At 45.1% G+C, this 23,151-nt stretch overlaps 2 protein-coding genes and 1 long non-coding RNA gene across 6 annotated transcripts in view; 2 read left to right on the top strand and 1 right to left on the bottom strand.

Moving 5' to 3' along the window:
- CDCA2 (cell division cycle associated 2) overlaps positions 1 to 23,151 on the top strand; it is a 251,906-nt gene that overhangs the window by 81,504 nt on the left and 147,251 nt on the right. The gene's annotated exons all lie outside the window — the stretch shown is intronic.
- EBF2 (EBF transcription factor 2) overlaps positions 8,348 to 23,151 on the bottom strand; it is a 114,922-nt gene continuing 100,118 nt past the window's right edge. The window contains exons 11-16 of one of the 4 annotated variants that reach the window (XM_061349725.1): positions 20,946 to 21,034; positions 20,171 to 20,236; positions 19,888 to 20,065; positions 18,271 to 18,456; positions 17,360 to 17,527; positions 8,348 to 8,991 (exon numbers count right to left, since the gene is read on the bottom strand). In XM_061349725.1, the coding sequence (XP_061205709.1) occupies positions 8,972 to 8,991; positions 17,360 to 17,527; positions 18,271 to 18,456; positions 19,888 to 20,065; positions 20,171 to 20,236; positions 20,946 to 21,034 (707 nt within the window). In that variant the 3' untranslated portion in view covers positions 8,348 to 8,971. Of the gene's footprint in view, positions 9,094 to 16,540; positions 17,528 to 18,270; positions 18,480 to 19,887; positions 20,066 to 20,170; positions 20,237 to 20,945; positions 21,035 to 23,151 lie in introns of those variants that run through there. The other 3 variants (XM_061349724.1, XM_061349726.1, XM_061349723.1) reach the window with 3 other exon arrangements.
- Positions 8,753 to 12,226, top strand: LOC133210399 (uncharacterized). Its single transcript, XR_009724932.1, has 4 exons — positions 8,753 to 8,850; positions 9,612 to 9,686; positions 11,110 to 11,181; positions 12,123 to 12,226. It is a non-coding gene; the product is annotated as an uncharacterized LOC133210399 (long non-coding RNA).

The following is a 23,151-nucleotide window of genomic DNA, read 5'->3' as shown; positions in this document are numbered from 1 at the left end:
GTGAGCCAAACCTCTGAAAAATCAATGGAACTTGAGAGTTGCCTGTATCGATCTGAAAGGCTGGGTTCTATTGAAATATTCATGGCAGAATGTGTGTGTCTGTGGCTGTGTGGTTCAGGGACTACGATGTAGGCAGCTTTCCGGCAGTGAAACATCCTCTTTTTTCATTTAAACTAGATGAAGGCTATTAGGTGACTTGCAAAACATCCACTAAAAAGGGAAGGAGCCTGTGTCACAGCAACGTTCTGCCAGTTCCAGAAACGCATGCTCACGATTATGATTTTCCTTAAATGCCAAAGTGTTGGGAGGAAGAAGTCAAGGAGATCTGATAAAATTAGCACCACGTCCTCCTGGGGATCCCCGGGCTTGCTTTGTTTGCAAAGCCAATTTGGACACTGCGTCTTTGATCTTCACTTTCAGTATTTGAGCAGGCATGTTTAGTATCACTCATTTCACAGGAGATTTGGGATTCAAGTTTCTTCAACAATCTCAAAAGCAGTACATTAGAAGGGGAATTGTCTGCCAGTCGTCTTAGAATCTCAATACCCTTGATACTAATTTGAGGTGATGCATTTCACCAGATGTGTCTACCTGAACGCTGCTTTAAGCCCAAGAGGTTTGTGCTACTGTAGAGTATTAAAGTTGCGTCTTCCCCCCCTTTTCCTCCCCTCCTTTCTTCTTCCAAGAGCAATTGAATGAAAAGCATCCATAATCTGCATGTAGGTGTGACACGGTACCAATAGCTGGAAGGAAGAGCGTGTGTCAGGCAGGATTTGTTCAAAGGCTGGAATAGAACCATGAAGAAAACCACTGTCAATAAGGCTTCAAGAAACTGATGCTTATGTATAGGCTGACGGATGAATGTGTTTACCCAAACTCCAATCTGCAGTCTTACTTCTTCCCTGCAGTACCTTGGTCACTTCTAGGGTGCAGGTTCAAACCTCTGCTGATCCCATGGGTTCCACTGCAAATCCCATGGGGTTGGACACCTCAAGGCATTCAGGAGTTCAGGTGCCATTGGTGTTCAGGGGGATTGCAGTGCATCAGAGCAGTTTCTGTAAAACCACAGCAAGAAATGGCACAGCACTGCCCTGCCCTGCCCTGGGGATCCAACCGATCCAACTGGGATGCGCAGTGGCTCTGGGCAGGGAAGTTCCTCAGTCAGCTCCATAATTATGGATGTACAGGGAAAGGTTGAGCAGAGAAAGGGGAAATGCAGAACAGGCAAGACAACAATTATTCTTGAAGAAGCACTATTGGCCATATAGGCTGCCGGTGGGCTGGGAATGCTGTTCTGGGAATAGGCACCATCATTACAGCAAGGCATGGAATGCAGGGTATGGAGTCCGGATCTCAACCAAAAGGGAAAATAAGGGCAATTAGAACCGATTTAATTCTTAACTCTCCATCATGTATAAATTCACCCATGGTTAAAAATAGCCCTATGAAATAAACCCAAGCACCCTCGAGAGGCATTACTTCAATCAGTGGCTCAAACTAAGCAGAAAACCAGGCTTTGTGTGTCTGAGGTTTGCTGGTATTGCTAAAGAGAAAGGAAGCAGCTCATTCCCTCAGTCCATGGCCCAGGGAATGGACTATGAACGGTGTTGGTTTAGGATTGGTATTATCAGCAGCTCATTTCTATCCATGCCACTGTTACAGAGCTTCCCTGCAGTAAGTAAACTGAAAGGAGGAATAAACCCGTTCTTGCCATGCTTTATTTCCCTTCCTCAGTGGCAAAGTAAACGCAAAGTTTAAGCAACTGACATCAAAGATTGGAGATTTCTGAAGCTAAAAAGCCCATTAAACACGATTTTAAAGTGGTCTTTAATTACCCATGACACACACAGAGCGGGAGGAAGAACCGTTACTGTGAGTTGCTCATGCTTGTTTGTGCTTCAGAGCTCACCAGAAACCCTTGTTGATCCCTCTTGCTTCTGCTCCCTCATTCATTCTACCCCAGCTATGGTGTGCCTTTAGCTGTGCTGAGTGTGACCGAGGCACGGAGAACAGGCCTGGTTCCTGAAGGATATCATGGCAATGGAAACCTCATCTTGCAGGGAGAACAGGCCTGGTTCCTGAAGGATATCATGGCAATGGAAACCTCATCTTGCAGGGAGAACAGGCCTGGTTCCTGAAGGATATCATGGCAATGGAAACCTCATCTTGTGTGAGGAGGTGGCAGTAGGACACACAACTCATCTGAGGTCCAAGGCAGTGCTGGTGCTGAAGCCCTTTGGTTAGTGTGGTGGTTAGGCTACAGGGAGCATTCCATGATGCAACTTGGGCACCATGGTGCTTCAGGACATGGGTCAGTGTTGTGTCCTGGGGGAGGAGAGCCTTGAATCTCTCTATCAAAGTGGGAGATGAAGAACCAGTAGGTGGGGCTCAAGATTACTGGTAGGATAGGTGCAGCTCCTTCCCATCTCCTTGTGTCTTCCTTCAACCCTGGAAAACAGCCTCTTGATACAAGAGAGAAACAAGAGACCCCAAAGTGGTTTTGGTTGACACTTTAAGGGATGGGAGCTGTTAAAACAAGATAGCTATGAGGAAGGAGGCCCCCCTCTCCTCCTCTGACACCATGAGATGGGAGTTCAGGGTCTTGGTGGCTCAGGAACGCCTGGGAATACAAAGCAAACCCAAAGGACAACACAACCCTGGCCCTTCCTATAGTGTTTTAGAAACCTTTCCCTGTCCTTCAAACCCTCTGCAAGTGTTTCATGCTGGAGGTTATCCATAAAGCTGGGAACACCGACTGCCTGCGCAGAAGGGGACTCCACAGCTGCCAGCCCTGTCCCTTTGAGCACTGCGAATGCCTCCTCCTCCTGCAGGAGGGGAATGTGTGGGGATGCCACAGTCCATCCCCTGCACGCTGCTGCTCCAGGCTGGAATGTTTTGGGATTGAATTCGCTGCCATTGCGAAGCTCAGCCAAGTGGGTAACGTTGTGAGTTGATCTGTTCTCAAACCCAGACAGTTGTTAATGAAACAGTTGCTGTTTTGTTGACAGAACATTAATTACTTGATCTTAGGACTTTGTAATTGCACAGGCCCCCTCTGTATACAGCACTAATTACATTAGCAATTATATGGCATTTTAAAGACAAAGAAATGACTACAGCAATTGCAGTGTCATAGGGACCCTGCTGGGAAACTTCAAACCGGTTCCTGCAGTCTCAGGGAAGGGCTGAGGAAGTCCTGATCCACCCGGAACAGTGGCACCAGGCTTGAGAAGAGCAGGGGAGCCCGAATTTCCCACCAAGGTTAGTTACATTCTCAAAACCGATCTGAAGTGTTCCTAAAAGCCTGTTTGTCTTGTGCATAGGGAGGCTCCTTGATGCTGACAAAGAGCTGTAAGCCCTTAAGTGAAACAAGCAGGATGTGATACTGTGATACAGGACACACTTTGGTTACTGCTGCCATGTCAGCGTCCCATTCCCCCTCCCCGTGCTTCCTGCCTTCTGGTGCAACTGGGGCGTGTTAACCTGAAACATGGCTGGAAGGTCTTTGGGTCAGGAAGTGTCCCCATCACTTGTTTAGGTGTTGCCCTCCATGCTGAGTGCAGACTGTGAAGCCTTCACAGTGTAAGCAGAGTGATCTGTGCACGCTTGGGTGCTGTGCTAGGAGAAACGTGAACATAAGAGACATCCAGTGCTTGTATTATTTTCTTTACCACTTATTTTGTAGCTGTGCTCCTGGTTTTCAGGCCGGAGGGGAAAGTAATTATATGGCCAGGACTACAGCTGGCATAAACTGGTGCACCTCCGCTGAGTGGGGCTGACAATAGCTGAGGATCCGGCCCGTGTCTTGTCAGGTTCTGAGCTTGTAAACAGGGTGAGATGGTATTATTACCAACAGACAATCTCTGCCTGCGTGAGCTATTTATTCCCCAGTTCTCTCCCCTCCCTTTCCACTGCTCCTCAAGTGCTGTTGCTATCAGCATTTGTGACCAGCTCTACCCATTCACACCCACTAAAACCTTGTGTTGTGTGAGGTGGGTTTGAAGCTGTTGCTGATTTTAATGGTGGCAAGATCAGAGCTTTCACCTCCTCATCGCAGACCTGGTTACTGACTTACATTCAGAGCTACGTGGCCACAGCCTGTGTCTGTGCTGGGCTGAGTTTGAGAATACAGCCAGGAATTAATGGGGATGAGTTTCCCCAAGTACACTACAGGTCTTTATGCTACAGACCTCAGAGGACCAACAAGAAAATTGCATAGCTCACTCATGTCCCCCTGGAAAAGGGGCTGGCAGTGCCCAGGTTTGTGTTGTCACTCCCGTGTCTTTTCCTGTTATTGCCATAAATTTGCTCCTTGAGCACTGCCAGGGATGGGGCAGCCACAGCTTCTCTGGGCACCCTGTGCCAGCGCCTCAGCACCCTCACAGGGAAGAGCTTCTGCCTAGGAGCTCACCTCCTTTCCCCCTGCTCCTCACAGTGCCTCGTGGGGCAGGGTTGTGGCACCCTCCGCAGTGGGAGGGGAGCATTGTGTTCCCCATTCCCCTTACCCACACTGTGTTTGCTCCGCAGGGTCTGCAGCCACCAGCAGCTCACCCAGTCCTGCGAGCAGAGTTATGAGACATCACTACTGGAACCCCTGTCACCAAGAGAAATGCTTCCACTGGTCTGGAAGTGCCTCGCTGCCTGCCCGGTGAGTGGCTGTTGTTTCACCAGTTACTGGAGTGAAGTTCAAGTACTCACAGAACAGCCATCTAGGGGAGAGCTGTGGAGGCAGAAAGCAGGCTGGGAGGGCCACCAGCTGTAGAATGCTAACAGAAAAGGGAGGTTTCCCAACAGGACACTGCAGTTATCCCACTGCTGAATCCTTCCCTCCCCTGAACTCCCACAGAGGTGTTGGCCACTTCACTAATCAAGTGTAGGAAAGGCCAGGTCAGAGAGACTGCTACTGACCTGTCCTTGTGCTGGCTCTGCCAACCTGGGGGGAAACACTTGCACATGGAGGCTTGGTTTGACAAAGAGTCATGTAGTGCGTGGAATCATAGAAACAACGGGGCTGGAAAAGGCCATTAAGGTCAAGTCCAACCCTTACCACTGAAGTCCTGCCAAGTCTACCACTAAACCATGTCACTAAAGCAACCCTTCTGTAAAGTGTCATTGCTGCACCAAGATGATCAAGAGCAAAGCCTCTGGAATGCTCTGAAAGGAAGAGAATTCCCCCTTGTTTACAGTACAAAAATTTTATTCTTGTCGGGATAATTTCAAGTTTCCAGCAGAACATTTTCATTTTACAAACAGAGGCTTCCGTAAGTAGGACCATTAGAAACAGTAAACCAAAAGCTATCTTTACAAAAGCTCTGTGCATAGCAACTTCAGACCGTGGGTAACTGACAAAGCAAAACCCCAACAGAACGCCCAGCCAACCCCAAACCAACCCCAAAACTATACAGGAGGGGAAAAATGAGGCCGGAATTTACAGAAGGGCAAAAATGGTCTTTCAAATCCATGCATATTGGAGGTGTGCAAAGGAAGAGGGAGAGTGAGATGTGATACCAAGATAAATGAGCAAACAAAACATACTCTTCCAAAGGTAGGATGTAATTTGTAGTTACCTATCGCAACGCTTTCATTTCTTTAGTGGCAAAAAGGAAAGCTGCTAGGAAATAGTGAACAGAAATGACTAAAAGAGGACAGATTTGCTTATTATACTTGAAGAAAACCCTTACACTTCAATTTTTACTTTTCCTTTTTGCTGGGTGCTTTGCCACTGCTAACGTCCTTCTTCCATGGCCAAGGATTTCTGATTGGAGTTATTTACACAGTTTTCCTTGTAAAGCTACCAGGAAGTTCTACACTCAGCTCAGGTACGGTGATTTCCTTGCATGAGCCAAATCCATGCTCTAAATCACTGCTGTGTTGAATGGTTTTCATTTGGCTTGGGTCAGACCAAAGCTCTTTCCCACACTTACACAGGCAGACACAGTGGTTTCTCCTCCTGTACTCGATGTTGCTTTCTGGGGAGGTGTCCTCTTGTGTTTGGGTGCACGATTCCCCCACCTCAGCAACTGCATGGAGCCAAAAGAAGCAACTCCAGTGTGAAGGGGATGTTGAGTGGTTCAGAACTGTCCCCTTCCTGTTGGGTTTACCCTGGTTCTCCCCAAGACACCAGCGAGCTTTGCTAAGGGCCTGTGCTCACTAAGCAATAGGAGAAAAGAAGGTGGGAATTATCAGAATGGCTTTTTCTGGGAAATGTTCCATTTTTTACATTTAAAACCCTCCTGACTGAGATTCTGAAATGCAAATCTTGCTAAAAGTTGTGGGAGGATTTAAGGGAGCTCCTGCTGCTCTCCAGCATGGGATCCGGGAATTCCTACCTGGAATATTCGCTGGGCATCGGATTTTGCGTATAAGAGAAATAGCATTTCAGAAGTGGCCTGTACAGAGCAGGGGGGGAGATCTCCCTCCCTCCTGATGCTTTGGAGCTGTTTGGGGTTTTCTGGTAGGTCAGAATGGGAAGGAGGGAGCTGAGACATCAGAAACGAGCCTGGTCCATGAAGAGGTTGTTTGGGAATCTGGGACTCAGGGTGGTATTGACTGATGTTATTTGACTCCCAACTCTAATAATCCTCAGTTTGGTTTTTTATCTGTGTGTGTGCAGAACTCCAGACTTGACTCTGGCCATCCCACTCGGCCTGCCTGGGACATCAGTACCTAGGGATGCAAGGAAAACTTTTCTTGGTGTTCTTTTATGTCTTGCTCTGAGTGGCAATGCCCAGGTTATCGTGATGCGACCCTGCAGCCACAGTTAATGGTGAGTTACTTTATTTCACCTCTGGAATGCAGATGCTTTCAGTAGCCTGACTGCAAGGCCCTGACTGTATATTCATGCTGCTTAAAAACACATTATTCCCACCACATCTCTATTTGAAGTTGCTTCTAATTGGGTTTTTGCTGATAGAACAAATCGGGCCTTGAGTTTTAGAAGACAAAAACCCTCTCCACCTTTTAGAAACAAAATTCAGTAGCATTGAAGAGGCACTTAATGAAGCCCTGGCCAGGACCTCACGGTGGGGTCAGGATGACAAGGAGGGACCCAGTTCCACTGTCTCCCCAGTCAGTGCCAACTTCTAGTTCAGAAGCACCCTGTACATCTTCACGTATGTTAAATACCTCTCTCTCATGAGCTGAACCATGCCTCCATGGTGAAAATGGAGATGCTCTACTCAAGGGGCTGATGTTACACACTGGCACAACACATCCCTGCACCCAAGTCCTGTCCATGCCATGTGGGTGTGCGAGTCCCATCCCACCCCCTGCACCTTGTCACTTATCCCTGTGGCCAGATGTGAAGCACAGGTCTAGAGAGGAGCTTCCCACTCTACTGCTACTCCAAGCAGGCTCCAGATCACCCCAGCCTTGTCCCCACTCTTCACCATCCCAGGTCCAGCACTGAACATTATTCCCCACACATCAGGATCACCAGGAATATTATTTTACTTACCCATCAATAAAACTACCGGGCACATGGACAAGGACAGTTTCAGGGGCCATATATGAAGGGTTTATTTATTAACATAGTGTTACCATAGGAACAACTGTTCATGCAGGTAGGAACTGTGTGTCTTTTAGTGGGCTGTAAGTTGTGTGCCTGATTTTTTTTCCTTTAGAAACATCTTTCCAACAATCAAATTCTCTCAATGGTCTCTGGTTTGGTCAGGTAACAAGTGATGGGTTTTCAACAGCCTTGTTCTCGCCTTCCAGTTTCAGGAGAGAAGGAGAACAAAACTTTCTTTTTACTCTAAAATGCATAAAAATTCAAAGCAATCAATTACTTCTATGAACTTCAATATATAAATGGAAAATACTTACCATTTGTAATGACTCAGGATAAAAGTGCATAAATTATTCCAATACATATTTACCCTTATAAATGCACCCTTAATATGGAGTATAACTGAACTTAAGGTGTTCTAACTACATGGAAGAACAGGATGTTGCAGAACCCTCTTCCTCATACATCGAATCTATAAAACACACTCAGTACCTCATGACAAATCTGATCCATTCAGAGCCCTCTGGGCCATTCCTTTGCCAGGAGGGTCTTTGAGACTTAGCAGTTAATCTTAGTACCTGAATATCTGAACTGAAACCAAAACTGGAAGGGGGGGGAAAACGAGAAGGATGCAAATTCATACATGAACCAGCAACCTGGAGACCACAAGGGATGTAAAAGTTCCTGATGGTTTTGTTAATCAGAAGGAATTCTGTACATCCTTGCACATGGAGTCAGTCGGAGGGACCAGGGAGGAGCAATCGCAGCGGTAATAATATATCTCAAACTTATCACTACATTTTTGCATCATTTTTCTTCATTGTACAACTGGAGGAAAAAAAAAATCCAAAAAAGGGTTTAATTTCTACCTCTACATACAATAAGTTACAAGTTTATTTATTTAAATAATTGTAAAACATCTTACATTTTTTAAAGAGGTTAAACTATGAGCAAATACACACATACACCAAAGTTCCATCATTCACGGCAGGTTGTTCGTCCTAGAAATCCTTTCATGCTGGTACCCTGTTTTGTTGAATTGTTTGTTTTTTCTGCATAAACTAAATCGATATCTGAAAGGCTCCGTAGAAAATAGAAACTTCAACTTTTTTCCCCTACAAAGTAAAACAAATTGTATCCAAAATATCACGCTTGAATCATTTCTGCCAATTTCTTTCTCCTTTTCATAGTTTACAAATCTCAGGAAGGTTTCACGGCGGTCAGGAAAGACTTTTTGCATTTCGGGTTCCATTCGGGCAACTGTTGCTCACCCCGGCGCGTGGCTGATGCTTCCTTCGCAATGGTTTAGGAGTTGACGTGGTTGTGTCACAAATATGAAACAGGTAAAAGATGCAACTTCTGTCTTGTCCAGTCTGTAAAAAATGTTCCTTTTTTTTTCTCTCCTGGGCCTGGCTTTCCCCCAAAAAAGAGCTTGTAGTGCTATTATTTTCTTTTAGTGGTCCATCACAATAAGTAGTTTTGTGCTGTAAAAGAAACATGAAAACAAAAAAGAGGAAAAAAGGGAAGAGGGAGAGGAGCAGAACTGCCTCTTCCTTACATCGGGGGAACGACAAGGCCAGTCATGGCTGAAAGAGAAAAGTGACAAAGATGAAAGTCTGGCAAACTGGTAAGGAACAAAATACATCCGAGCCCCTCAGCTGATGATGGATAAATCAGTTCAGCCCTCAGCAGTCAGTTTCTGGAAATGCAAGCCCATTTTTGGGTGCTCATCTCCTGAGGTATCCTTGCGGATGGACATTGCTCAGAACCACCCTCAGAACTTCAGACTTCCCACTCCAAGCCCTTCTCAGGGGGCTGCTCAGTTCTGGGTTTCACTTCCCACAAAGCCTGTGTGCAGAAGGGTCATGTTGGAAGATGGGGAAGCAAGTGGGAATTGGCTCACCAGGGAACTGCAGGTCCCCATTCCTGGGACAATGACCAGAGCTGGGTTTGTTCATCCCCTTGCAGTGGAGCTATCAGAGCAGCGTGTTTCTCGCTCTGTTTGCCCCATGCCTGACCCACTGCAGCTCCTCCCTGGCACATTCCCAGAACACTGGGCTCATGGAAATCATTTATTAGTCACTCTGCCTGCCTCTCATTGCAGCTGGATCCCTCATAACTGACACCAGCAACACTGGAATCTGCCGGGAACTGGTGCTGTTCCCAGAGGTCCTGAGGGGTAAGTGAAGTTTATATGTATTTATATAACAAATGAGTGAGTCATATTTTCAAAGGGGCCTCGACGCAGCGCAAGGGCCTAATCCTGCACAGATTTATGTTCACTGAAACGTGTGGGATTATTCATGTGTTTAAAGCCCCGTCCTGTGGGAACTGATTTCACCCCTGTGTTTGCAGTGGTTAAAAAAGCGCTTGGGGCAAGCGCCTCTGCTACCACGACTCTTTCATTGGAGCTGTTTTTAAACAGCCGGGGCCGTGGGCTGGGGTTTAACAGAATGGGAAAAGAAATCTTGAAGTGAGAGGGCTGGAGCCCAAGCCAGTTCTGGTGCATCCCTGAAAGAGAAAGTGAAACCAGAGCACCTGCAGGGACACAGGGACTTCTGCTTGCTTGGGAATCTCCTATTGATTTTCAAACACATTTCCAAGCAGGTCATTTCCCTAACCCTAACCACAGCAGGTGAAGATCCAAATGCCTGCTTTAGGGGGTGCATTAGAAGGAGAGAGATTTTCTGCTAACACCAAAGAGCAAGCTCCTCCTCCCCAAACTAAACCATGACCCTAAGGGTAGTGTTGGCCTGGCACTGGAGCCTTCTCCCTGTCTATTAACCACAAGCCTCCCTTTATGTCCTCTAGGAAAGAAAACTCTGCTTAGTCTTGGATTGATGCCCTCGTCTGGATGCCACTGGGCTGGAAGCAGAGTAGGTGTCCCCCCCACACGCAGGTATCCAGTGTGTATCTGTGTGAGCTCTGCCTCGTCTGCCTCAGGCGGAATCATCCAGGTGAGCTCAGAGGATTGAACCCGTGTCTCCAGGGGAACCTGGCTGGTCCTTTGCCTACAGCAAACACAGGAGCAGTTCCAGAGGTGGTGCCTGTGGCCACCTTCCCTTCTGGAACAGCCGGAGTCAGGCTGGCTGTGGGCAATCAGATTGTCCCTCGCACAGGGAACACGGATTAATTCCAGCCAGGCAGGGGCTGTTCCTGAGGGGAACACGCATTGGCACAAATGCCTTTTCTGATACTCTTGTTATCAGCATGATTTTCATTTCTTTTAAGCAAGGAGAACCTCTTCCAGCAGATCAAAGCAGAGATCAAGTCTGACTTTGTGCTGGGTCTCTTCAAAAGTATTTGAAGAGCACTCATAGAGGCATCATTTTGGGAAGTTCCTTACAAGTAATGCAAGTCCATTTTTACTGTATAACTGGAATATTCTGTTCTGCAGCAGTCCTGGACTCAAGCTAGTAATAGCAACAGCAGCACAGCCTCTGCAAGCAGGAGAGTGCATTACTACCCCTATAGGGGGTTCTGGTGACCCCTCTTGTGCCTCCTTTCCTCCTCCTGAGCAAACAGCAGGTCTCTACTTTCCATTCCTTGCTTTCCTCTCCTTATTTTAGCTCTCCCAGCCCAAGTGGGTTTTCTCCCTGCAGGCTGTGAGTGCTCTGGAGCAGAGACACTGCTCAGGAGTTGTAGGGATGGAACCTGCCACTGGGCAAATTCAGGTAAAACTCTTCCCTGACACAGAAAGGACAAGCAAAGGGTAAATTGTTTCACTCCCTTTTCATCCTAAGCTTGCAACTTCGCCTCCTTCTGCAACAAAGAGCAAGGAGGGTGAGGAATATTGGCTGCAATTCTCACCTGGTTTTCCCCAGCTCATCTGCGCGGCTTTGCTCTGTGCTTCTCTCTTTTTTACATACCCTCATCTGCCCATTTCCACCCCACCTCCACTCCCCTTTGGGGCTGCACTGTCAAAAGCCTATTCCCAGCCTGTATCGCTTTTTATTGAATGTTTGTGAGGTTTGGATTAAGGTCTTACACTGCTAGCAAAGCTGTAATTATTTTTGCCTGTATTACTATATATTGAATCGATGTAACTTTTCAATAAAGGTGGTTCAATGCAGGACACTCCCTGATGAGTTGGGAATATAGAAACCACAGTCATTATCCCAGAGGGTCTTTTTTTTCTCTTGGAGGGAAATGGAAAAAGAATTAGAGATGAGCCTTATTGTATTAACCTTGACAGCTTGCAATTATCAACTGAAACACTTCATTAAAATTGTCACAGGGTTGGAGAATTTTTTTATAAATAAATAATCCAACGTGGATAGCACCCAGATGCTCTGGTGATGGGCACCTTTAATGGCTGTAATTAATAACCATCACAGGCCTGGTGTTTACAAGTAGCCCCTAAAACTGCTGCCTTGCTCTGTAGTGGAAAAGAACTCTGCAATTCAGAGAGCTGCTTGGTAAGCACCGGACACATGTATGCACATACATGTGTGTGCACACGCTGATCTAGATCTTCAGTGCTTTGCTGGAGCCTAAATACTGGCCTGGTTTAAAACTCTGCTTTCTAGAGGAGGAAGATGGGTGCTGAGCATTTACAGTCACCGTCACACCAAAAGCACTGCCTTCTCATTTGATTTTCCTCTTTCCGCACTAGGTTCCCAGCAAACTCCAGTCCTGCAGCTCTACAGCTCTTTGGTGAACAGTGCTCCAGTGGTGCTACTCTGAGCATCTTAACTGAATGTTCCTACCCTGCAACACCAGAAACATCACGCCTGAGCTGGCTGCAGGTAACGGGAGGGTTGCGCTCTGCAAGCCACCAAGCTGTTGGTCTAATAGAAGCTGCAGCCTCTGCCCCCAGACTTCACCATCCTGCTGAATCCCAGCACCGTGACCATAGAAAATGTGCAGACTTACTGTCAGTATTAGGAGCATGCACCCGTTTATTGTCATCATTTATTATTAAGTAAGGAACTGAAAATGATAAAGGATTTCCAGAGGAAAACCCCGCTGGCCTCCAACCAGCAGTGGGCTCTGCTGAAGGGCACCATCATCCTTTAGACTGGAATGAAAGTGAACTAAATTCCAGCTCCTGTGCAGGATGGTTCCAACTGAGACACTAAAATGCAGTCAAAAGCTTTGAGTTTTTCCTAAAGAATTTATTTTTTTTCCTCCAGGAAATCAACACTTTTGTTGCAGCAATGATTCTGGATCTGGATGGAAGCCTGGAGATCGGCATTCACCCACTCACCGCCTCTAACCACGAGCAGGTAAGGTATTTATGAACAGTGGGTTTGCCTCTCTTAGATAACAAGCAGGTTAAGCCATGTTTTATGTAAGATGTTTTTAAACAATCTGGGTAAAACCATTGACAGCTCAGAGGTGGAGAAGTCAACTCGGTCTCACCTGTGGCGTTGTGTTGATGTAGTTACTGCCTCACCATGGCACTAAACTGTAGGCACTAAAGGCTGCCTCAGCAACCACTGTGATTTAGTTCAAACTCATTAGGAACACCCTTAAAATCAAAATACGTGTTTGCAGTGTCACACATGCATTAGTTTAATTACCGAAGCACACAGGAATGCAAAGCCACTGCAATTAGCTGTTCCTCCAATTAGACTAGAAAGCAGCTACTTTTTCACCTCCAAGTTGTCAATAGTGAATCTTGCCCAATATCCTCCTTTTTTGGGGGGGTACACCCAACAGTCCTGAATATTTCCATTAAAAAAGGCAGATTTTTGGTTTTTTCCTAATAAAAATGGAGCTCTTGTCTAGCCCAAATAGCTCTGTGACATATGAAGAGCTGCTAAAAGTAACATTCCATCAAATGAAGGATAAGTAATTAATAGTAACAGGAGGTATTTTTGTTCAGTTAAGTGTTAGCAAGATTTAAATAGCTCTCAAGGTTTTTATTTTGGAGCAGGCTGTGCTGCTTACATCTCTGCCAATGAACTGGGGAGAAAACTGTACTTGATCTTCCACTATACTGGATTTAATCAGATGGCAGATACATATTTCTCATACCTATTGGTATCATGTACACAGCATTTGCTGCCTTTGGCATAATTAAATCACTTCTTGGCTCTGGAATCATTCTGATTCAGGCAGAAGCATTCTGCTTGCACATTCCTAGCGTGGAAGTGGCCCTGTTATTTTTACCTGGTTAGAATCTCTGGTAAGAGTTACTTTAAGAGTTAAGAGTATACCTATCTGTTGAGTGGAGCAGCAGATCACGGTCTGCACTGGAACCACGCAGGAGCCATTGTGTTGTGTGAGCAGGCCAGGTCACGGGAATCCCAGCCCTTCCAAACTTTTCACAGCAACTGTTTCTCTCTATGTGTTTGCACAGCCTTTTAATGCAAGGAGAGTGGAACCCCTGTGCTGTTGCCACCCGTAATGTGGCCAGGACAAGGTACTGGTAATTAATTAGGGTCCTTAATATAAATACCTGGATCTCTTTAGGAAACAGTCCAGGTGTCCCCTTTGCTAAACTGTTTCTGAGGGTATCAGACTTCAATACCTTTGGATTGGCCAGGATCCTGACAGTTAATGGAACATCTGACCTTCTGGGGCTTGCCTGCTATTCCTTGTAACTGAGCTTGCATTTTTATGTTGAGATGTGCTGAGCTGGCCAAAGGGAATCTGGGCAGGCAGCAGTCCATGCTGTTCCAGCAGTTTCCAATTTGCTTGCTTTTCCCATCAGCTGCCTTCCATCTGAGATGATTGGGCATTTGTGTACCTAGCATGCTGTGTTGCATCACGTCACATCCTATCCAGTGCCTTTTCTAAACTGCCTTGACATATGACATGAACAGAGTACACAAGTGTTGTGATCAGGATCACCTGCGCTCAATTTGGACAGCATATAGAAGTGAGTGGTGTCCAGTATGGATTGCTGCTTGTTCTCTACCTATAATGTCCTGTTACACTGTAGGAATGGATAGCAGATGGCAGGTGAGAGAGGTAAGCAGGAACACATGGCACAGGGGGTTATCTGAGGGTATTCTACATGTCTCAGCTGCGCTGTGCAGCCCAAAGCCGAGTAGATAGGTAGGTTTCATGCTTAGCCAATACTTTTGAGTTACAGGATATTCCCTAGCAGCTCTCCTACTGGCTCCAGCAGCTCTGAAGCATCACCAAGGCCTTCCCCCCAAAATACATTTTTGGAACAAAAATTTCCAGCAGTAAACTGCCTGGGATAACGGGAATGCCAGTCTGAGGATGAAGCTTGCACAGGCACAGCTACTTCTGTTTAGACCAGTTTTAACTCAGGCTTAAACACTTCTTGGCTAATGTATGTGGAAGTTATATTCTAGGTTTTCATTGCTGCTTGTGAGTGGCATGCCCTGAGGTGTGGGTAGCAGTTCTAATGTTTTCATTGCAACAGGATGTTGTACGTAGGATGGAGTCTCTATCACCAGGAAGCTTTTGCCTTTGAACAAAAGACATAGCTAAGTTACGTTGCAAACATTAAAAGAAATCCCCACTGCAGAGATTTTGCCCTAAATTATGGAGGGTGGGGAAATGGAGGTAATATCAAATCACTTGTGCCTGGAATGCTTTGGGAAGGAGCCTGCATCTACTTACTGCTTGCTCTGCACTTTTGCTATTCCATCTTCATCAGTATTTACTGATGCTGAAATCTGAGATATAAGTAAATAAATTACATTACCAGCTCATCTATTCTTAGCTTACAGTACCGGGCAATGGCATAGCCGAGGGGATTAACAACCTCCCATTGCTGCAGCCCAGTAAGTCCACTCAAGCAGCCTCTTTGGGACCCTCCTGTTGACTTTCTGGCCACATCTGTCTGTCAGCACTGTGGGAACGTTAATTTGGATATCAGGCTGTGTGTATCTGGATCCTTTCCAAAGCATGTGCTCCCCAGCTTGCATCAATTTAAATATTTCAGTTGGAAAGGAGAATTTGCATCTATGGCTGGAACCGTTCAATAGTTACAAAGAGCTGGCAGGGCAAACGTGGGCAGACGGGATCTATTCTGCAAAGCAACTGCTACCTTTGCTGGGAGTCATCTGTTGTTGCAGTCTGACAGGTCCTGGTGTGCTCTGTGTGCTGAAAACTTCTTTAAATAACAGCACATTATCGTATTTATGTATCGGGCTGTTGATGTACAGGAAGTATCCCACAAAGAAAGGGATATGGTTAATAACTTTGTATGGGTTTATCCATGCCCAAGTCTCTGCATCTGTATATGCCTAAGCTATTTCAGTGAATGACCATAACCTTAACTGATCCATTAGTCTTGAACCCCTCAGGAGTGGAGCTTTTGTCAGCAGAGATGCACGGATGTGAGGACAGGAGTTTGAGGTTTGAGCTTTTATGTTAAACTTCAAATTCTATTTTTAAATCATTTATTGATGACTAACTTATAGGTTGGACAAAGTGTGATGTAAACACTAAGCACTCTAATGCTTTACCTGTTCACAGAAGGATTAAAAAGGAGATAAACTCTTGCTAAGTGGAATCTTGAGCAGCCAGGACAGACGTGGTAAGTTAAGGAAAAAAAAGTATTAACTTAAAAGCCAGTGGGGTTTTTAATCTGTGTTTATTTCTGACTCCCTGAAACAGTAAGAGTGATTTTCTCATTGAGCTGATCTGGGGTTGGCACTGCCTTAGGTAACTTCATAACAATGAGGCCTTCCCAGCATAGCAGTTAGGCAAGCCTAACATTAAAGCAGATTTAAATCTGTTCCAAACAAACTGATCTGGCTTTAGATTAGAGCACTGTCCAACCGACTTAAGCTGAACATGCAAACTATTGTTAAGCTGATCCCCTTCCTAGGTAAATGTTTCACTAAGTCAGACCAGGCACTGATGAGGGCTCTTTAGGCACCAAAATTAACTTACAAAAACTAAACCCATACCTGAACAGCTTAGATGCACAGCTACAACTGCTGGGCCAACAAAACCTCCTACACGTAGAGTGAACAAAGTTACTTCAAATCCTTCTTCTCACCTTCTTTAAACAGTGGAAAAGAAATCCCATTTCCCATCTCCATCTTTCTCAAAGAGGAAGATCTCAGAAGCAGCTTCCTGCCACTGGGGCAGGGGAAGAAGCTGCTTCACACTTCTGTAAGCTTGCTTTTAAAAGGGTAATTGTTTTTGTTCCCTACACTTAGAATTTCCTTATTGTATCAAATAATCACACTGTGCATCCCTGGGGCCCAGCTAAGGATTTATAACGCACCCAAATCAACAGGTGCAGTTTGTGGGGCTCGTTCTGGAATTACCACTGGCTCTTGGCATGGCTGAATTCCCAGAGTTGTGTTTTCTGGGCTATCTCTAGTGAAGTCTGAAGGAGCCAGGTGACTTCCCAGGCCCTATAAAGGCTGTTTTTATGGAGACTTGGAGCATATTTAAGTGTCGCAACCCCCCCCCCCCCCAGCCTGTTAAAAGAAATAATCTAGCACAGGTTTCCATTCTTATCTTAATACTCACATTTGTTTTGCAGATCACCTTTAAAAAGGCTGTAAATGTACTACAGGGCTCAATTCCCGGTATGCGCCTAAACCTTGCAGCAGGTTTCGAGCCATGGGCTGTTACATACAGGGCTGTGTGGTAACTCTGCAGGGCAGACACTCATTTTACAAGTCCCTAAAGCCTAAGGAGAAGTTGTTCCTCACCAAAGATCTGGGACTGGAAAGCAGCACGGGGCAAATCCTCCTTGGTCTAAATGAGTGTCTGTCCCCTGTTGTTTTAAAACCAAATAGACAAAGCTCAGAGCATCGCTTTAATCCAGTTGGATTGGGTCAGATTTCCACTACTCAGTCCTGTAATAGCCATGTAATGGTATTCAGATGATTCCTGTGTTTACCCAGACTAACACTGTGTGCTTTACATGTGCAGGCTGAATATTAATTGTACATTTCTTACCTCTAAACCCATTTCCATTGCCACTAGAGCAGGCGGGAGAAGGAGACCCTTGGGGTCTGATGACAGGAGCAAAGGCACTCTTCTGTTTGACGGCAGGGAAGACGGAAGAGGAGAATGGAAGGATGGAAGAAGTGCTGGAGGAGCCAACTGTTGGACTTGAAGACATTACTGCAACAGAGAAAGGTGAATCCTTGTCAGAAACACAGGCACAGAAGTTTGGTAAAACTGGCTGTCTCCCTTCTTTTTATTCATTCTACTTCTACAAGAAGATCTCAGTCTGAGCTACAGTGTAGGCAAATATGTAACAGCTCAGTAAATAGCTGGTTAGCTGTTCATTAGTTTATTTATGTGTGTGTAAATACATCTTGTCAGAGAAAAACCAAAGCATGAAAGGAACATTTACCATTTGCTAATGGTAAAACTAGTAACTATATTCCAGAACTGAATCCAATCGTTGTTGTATTTCTGGTTATGACAGTAGCACAGTTTCACAGGAAATTTAATCCACAATTCAGCTCTGGGGTTGATAATGCAGTTCCTACACATACAAATTGTTTTAGAGTGTACTGGGAGTAGCCCGTGCTAGAAGTGATGGCTACTTGCTCAGTCTGAAGTAAGTTGCAAACTGTACCTTCCTTCTCACTGTGGCCTTTGCCACTTTGGAATCTGTATAAGGATAAAAAGTGAAGGAAACACAAGCAGGATTGATTCAGTATTCCTCTATTCTTGAAAAAAGGGAACCCTTTCTAGTTCATACCAAAACCCACCAGAACCCAAACCAGAACCTTTCACAAAGGTTTTGCTAAATCTTGAGCACTTCTCTTGAAAGACATCACTTGCTGCATTTCCCAACATGCTAAATGAAGTTGAGCAGGAGCAAGACTCAAATGTAAGAGGAGCAGAGCACGTACAGCCATAGGGGGATCCTGTGGGAGAGCCGTTGATGAAGCCGGGCGAGCCGGGGACGCCCAGGTTGGACATGGGGACGTTGCTGTAGCCGTTCATGCTGTTGCTGGAAGTGCTGTAATTGGACTGTTGAGGCGTGGAACTGGAGGAGTAACCTCGGGGTGAGATGCTGCTCGTATTGCGAATGTAACCTGGAAGAGAACACATTGCAGAACTTTCCCCTGTGTACTTCTGCTTAAGTAAATGACTGACTTAAATCCAGACTCATTAAAACATTTAAGGAAATACCCTTAAATTCAGGGTGTTTCTGCACGTGCTCTCAAGTGAAGCAATATTAAGTGTTAGAACAAGGTGGGGAACTGACTTTCTGCAGTGAACTGATGTGTATTTTTCTAATCACAGTTGGTTTGAATAAAATCTGGAACCTGTTCTCAGCCCTGGAAGGCAGCGTGTGTGCCTCTCTCCTTCTGAGGTAGAATCCAGCAGGGATGGGGATTGTCTGTTGTTTTAGGGGGGAGATTATACTTCTCAAATTATTAATGCATCACGAATAAAGCAAGTACATTAGTAAGGGGAAATTACAACCCAGATCTAGTTTGCAGCTTGACTCTATGCTTTTTATATGTATGTATTATATACAGTGTCTATAGATATTTGGGGTAAAGAACAAACTGGATAAATAAAACCATTTTTTGTCTGTAAAAAATATCACAGATATTTGAGAATCAAAATTTACCTCTTTTTTTTCTCCAAAAGGAGCCCTGACCAACACCACAGCCATCAGCATTAACATATAAGGCTATTATTACAGCTGCAAATGGCCTTTTTTCATGGAAAAGCTTTCATTAGAAAGTTGGAATCCGATACCTGCTTTAAATGTGGTTACCATGTAGGTATCAAGCCAGGTGCTTTCTGCCCATTTATATTATGAAGTTCTAATTCAGGGCTGGTAAGACCTTATTAAGAGAAGCAGCAGAATTATCTATGTGATGACTTTTAACACAACACAGGTAATATGAACTTCCTCTGTCATGGGTTGACTGCTGTGGAGCGTTAAACACTGCCCTGCTCCTGCAGTCAGCCACAGACTGGGTGTAACTGGGATCAAGTGCTAGAAGTCCAAACATTCAGGAGTCAGAAAACACCCAAGTTTGTGCTGCTCCCATGATGTGTTACTGCTAATTTAATTTAATTACTTCAGGGCACGTTTTCCTAACTATCAATGATATTTATCACACAAGTTAACATTAAGGTAACACCGCCAAAACAGCCTTCAAAAGAAAAAAAAGGATTTTCCCACCTATTTAACCCTGTTGCTGTCTTTGTCTTCTCCAAAAGCAGCAATACAACAACAAAAAAGCTGTTGTGGGGAGCAGGGGGGGAGGACTGGGGTGAAGCTGGTAACAAAACCTACTCAAAACTTATTTCACACATAGCTGATGTGGTGCCTGGGAGCAGTGGCAGACAGAGCACCAACCAGAATGGGAGCACACCTCCAGTTCTAATGCAAACAGTTCAAAGCCACCTTTGTGTCCATCAGCTGAGCGGGTCCATCAGCTGAGGAAGGCCTGTGCTCAGGTTTGTACTGTTTAAATGAACCCCGCACCGCTTGCAGCGCTTACCTTGGTTGTTCCCTTGTGCTGACTCTGAAATGCTGACTCCTAACTGGCTGCCGTAGGAGTTAATTCCCATCATACTGCTGTGCGCGGGAGAGCTGGAGAGCGCGGGGATCTGGGCAGGGTTCCGCGGCACGCTGTACAGAGCCTCTGCGATGTCCGCAGCTCGTTTCAGGATGATGTCCTGCGGGACAAGGGGGACGAGCTCAGAAACATGCATGGAGAAGAGCCCTAGTGTTGACTACCAAACCTGACCGTGGACCATCCCCTGCCGAGGACTCATCCTGACCTGGTTGTTGTGTGGCGTTCCATACAGTGCTTCAACTAGGTCAGCAGCTCGTTTCAACAGCATTTCCTGGAGGATGAGAAGATGCAGAACATTGATATTAGAACAGAAAAGGGTTTCAGTGCAAATAAAACCTTGGGTTTGTATTTTCTGAAGTGACTGCTGTTTGTGTGTGTTCATCCTGAAAAATGGGTCCCTTCAAGAGCCATTATTTGCCACTTATCTGACAAACTGAACCGTCTGCAGTATCTCAAACCCGATACCAACATCGCGGTGCATGAGATGTGCCGGCCCCGTGCTCCCGCTCATCGGGAGCTCTCCGTAGTCCTGAACCTGCCCTCGGTTCCATAAAATGAAAGGAACTTCCCGACCTATCCAAGTGAAATAGGAACTGTTCCCTTCTCAATTTCAATGGATATCCCTTTGCACAGACACATAAAAGCTGATTAATCCCCACGTCCATTTCTGTTTTCTAAGTAATAACCAAATAAAATCACTTTAGCTAGAAGGTATCTTATGTTACCTCTGGTTCTAGGGGGAAACTGACACAGTGTAACATCTGAATACAACAGTCATCACACAGTTGCACCATGTATTGGTACTTTTGGTACTGCACTAAATGGCAGCTGTGGGTTCCACACAATCCTATTCTTGTTTGGACCTGGTGAACGTAACTTATGTGCAGATGTAACAGTCATTTAAGACACAATTTTGTCTCTTTTATAAGAGTTAAAGAACATATTTAGTGGGCTCAGTGAAAAGCTTAAAACTCTTTTACCTTAGCTAGTCTTTCGGGGTCCCCAGGATGTCTCGGGATGACCTTCTGCAGTCTTTGGAAACCATAATCTATGGTAGGTTCATTTAAAGCTGAAAAGAAAACAGGATAAAACCACCACATTATATGAGTGTGTGTATATCTGTACCATCTATATCTAATCTGTATCTATCTGTGCCTGTGTCTTTGTCTAAGTTTCATTACCAGACAGACAAGTTTCACAGCTTCTTTGCACAAAACCTCTCCTTGCCTGGGTCCCTGGGAGGTGTCACTGCCTCCTGCTCAGGTAAGCCCTGAGCACTGAGTGTAAAATGGGCTGAATAATAAACTACTCACTCACTAATCCCTTTTCAAAGACAATCCTTACACTTGTGACTGGGGCTTACTTGGTAGGAGAACACAGAAATCACCACTTCTGCACTTAAAACATCAGGTTCTGATGCTCATTTCTCATCTATCGAAGGCTGAGTGAATAATCTGAAAGGTACAGCAGGGAGGCACTGCCACAGAAATACCCCTTTAAGGATGAATGTATTGACTTTGGGCAAAACTCACCGTGTCAAGCAAGTTATGGTACAAATACAAATCAGAACAGGTCAGAAATGAAAAGTACCACATTTTCTCATCTAATAAACACCCCCCAACATTTTACTATCACAAACTAGGGCACAGCTATTCATTAGACACATTAACATTGTCAGTGGTGTGTGGCTATGATGCACACAGAGCCACCTCACTGTGGTGCTGTTAATCTCCAGTGGATAATCTGAGCTATTTTGACCCAGATCCTCAGTCAGTAATAGCTGGCAGAGCCCTGCTGCCATCACTGATGATTTCATAACACTTCAGACACTTTAAATACTCTACTATGAAATCATGGCAATATGAATCTCATTTCTGACAAGTCCAAATTAAACTCCACATTAATACAGAAATCAAAAATCAAGTGCTCTGCATGCTCCAAAGCTTCGACTGCTTCTAATCCATTGGGATTACAAGCGTTTACTAACACAGTTACAGGTATGGATTTTAGGATTTCCTTATTCTTCAGAATGCATTAGAATGCAAACGAAGCACTGCTGCCAAGACCCTAATACCGTGGCACATTCAGTGAGTACCATCTGTAAGTCCATCAGCACCGTTCTCACTCAGCAGCTTCCACCCTCCTGCATCATTTTCCCTCCTTTTGGAAAAATGAGACTGATTTTTTACCTAAGCAGTGACATCAGCACAGGAAACCCCAACTGCAGGAGATGCCGATGGCATCTCCCAGAACATCCCCTGCACCTCGCGGGGAAGCCGCCTCGGACACCAGGAGGATGGAACTACCCAGTGAGGCAGCAATGACACGGGTCTGGATTCTGTTTATCTCTGCCTGTCTCTGGTATAACAACACGAAGGTAAAAGGTCACATTCCCCACTGAGAGACATCCTCTATTTACTTTCTATTAAATAATTATGGCATGGCATGAAGTTTAAATATTACAGGAGATAATCAAGTGGGAATTGAGCAGAGAAAATCCAGACCTGAGAATTTAGTCTTGGCTATACTTAGAATGTCTTTGCTCTCCACTGGGAGCCATTCTGGTTTGCTTAAGGAGTTTAATAATACACATTTCAACTGCCACAGAATCTACAAAAGGGGCTTTTTTGGGGAGGTGGGTTTTTTTTTGCCAATAATCCTGAGCATTATAGGCCAATTCTCTCAAGAGCCTATATATCATCTTGGGCCATCTCTCTTCTTGATTAGAAGTCTAACCAGTGCAGTTATAGATCTTAAGCCATGTAAAATCTATAGGAATTCAAACATAGATACACATAGTTTGCTAAAAATAGCTAATGGGAATATACAAAATGCTAATTCAGGAAGAAGAAATTGGCTGTTATTCAACAAACATTTTTCCAATGGATTGACATGGATATTTTCATTCTGATGAACAGCAGCAAATCACTTCTCAACAATGATGAATTGTCCTAAGGACTCGACCATTCTGAACCAAGAGCAACCACCTGGTGAATAAACCCAATTGTCAGTTAGATTCTAAACCCTGCTCTAGCATACCTGCTTTACCAGCAGAACTGTTGCAGTCAGCAGAAGGGAGAGGTTTAAATGCCCCTCAGCCTGCCAGGTTTTATCTAGCTCACACTATGGCACAGTGCTTCCTCTCTGCTATTGCTCCTTACCCTCCAGACCCCATGCCTTCAGCCT

This window comes from Neopsephotus bourkii, unplaced genomic scaffold (assembly GCF_033783945.1).
Source record: "Neopsephotus bourkii isolate Nb327-2 ecotype Australia unplaced genomic scaffold, CSIRO-AGI_Nbou_v1 NB_457, whole genome shotgun sequence".
Lineage (NCBI taxonomy): Eukaryota > Metazoa > Chordata > Aves > Psittaciformes > Psittacidae > Neopsephotus > Neopsephotus bourkii.
This window is presented reverse-complemented; position numbering and strand designations above follow the sequence as displayed.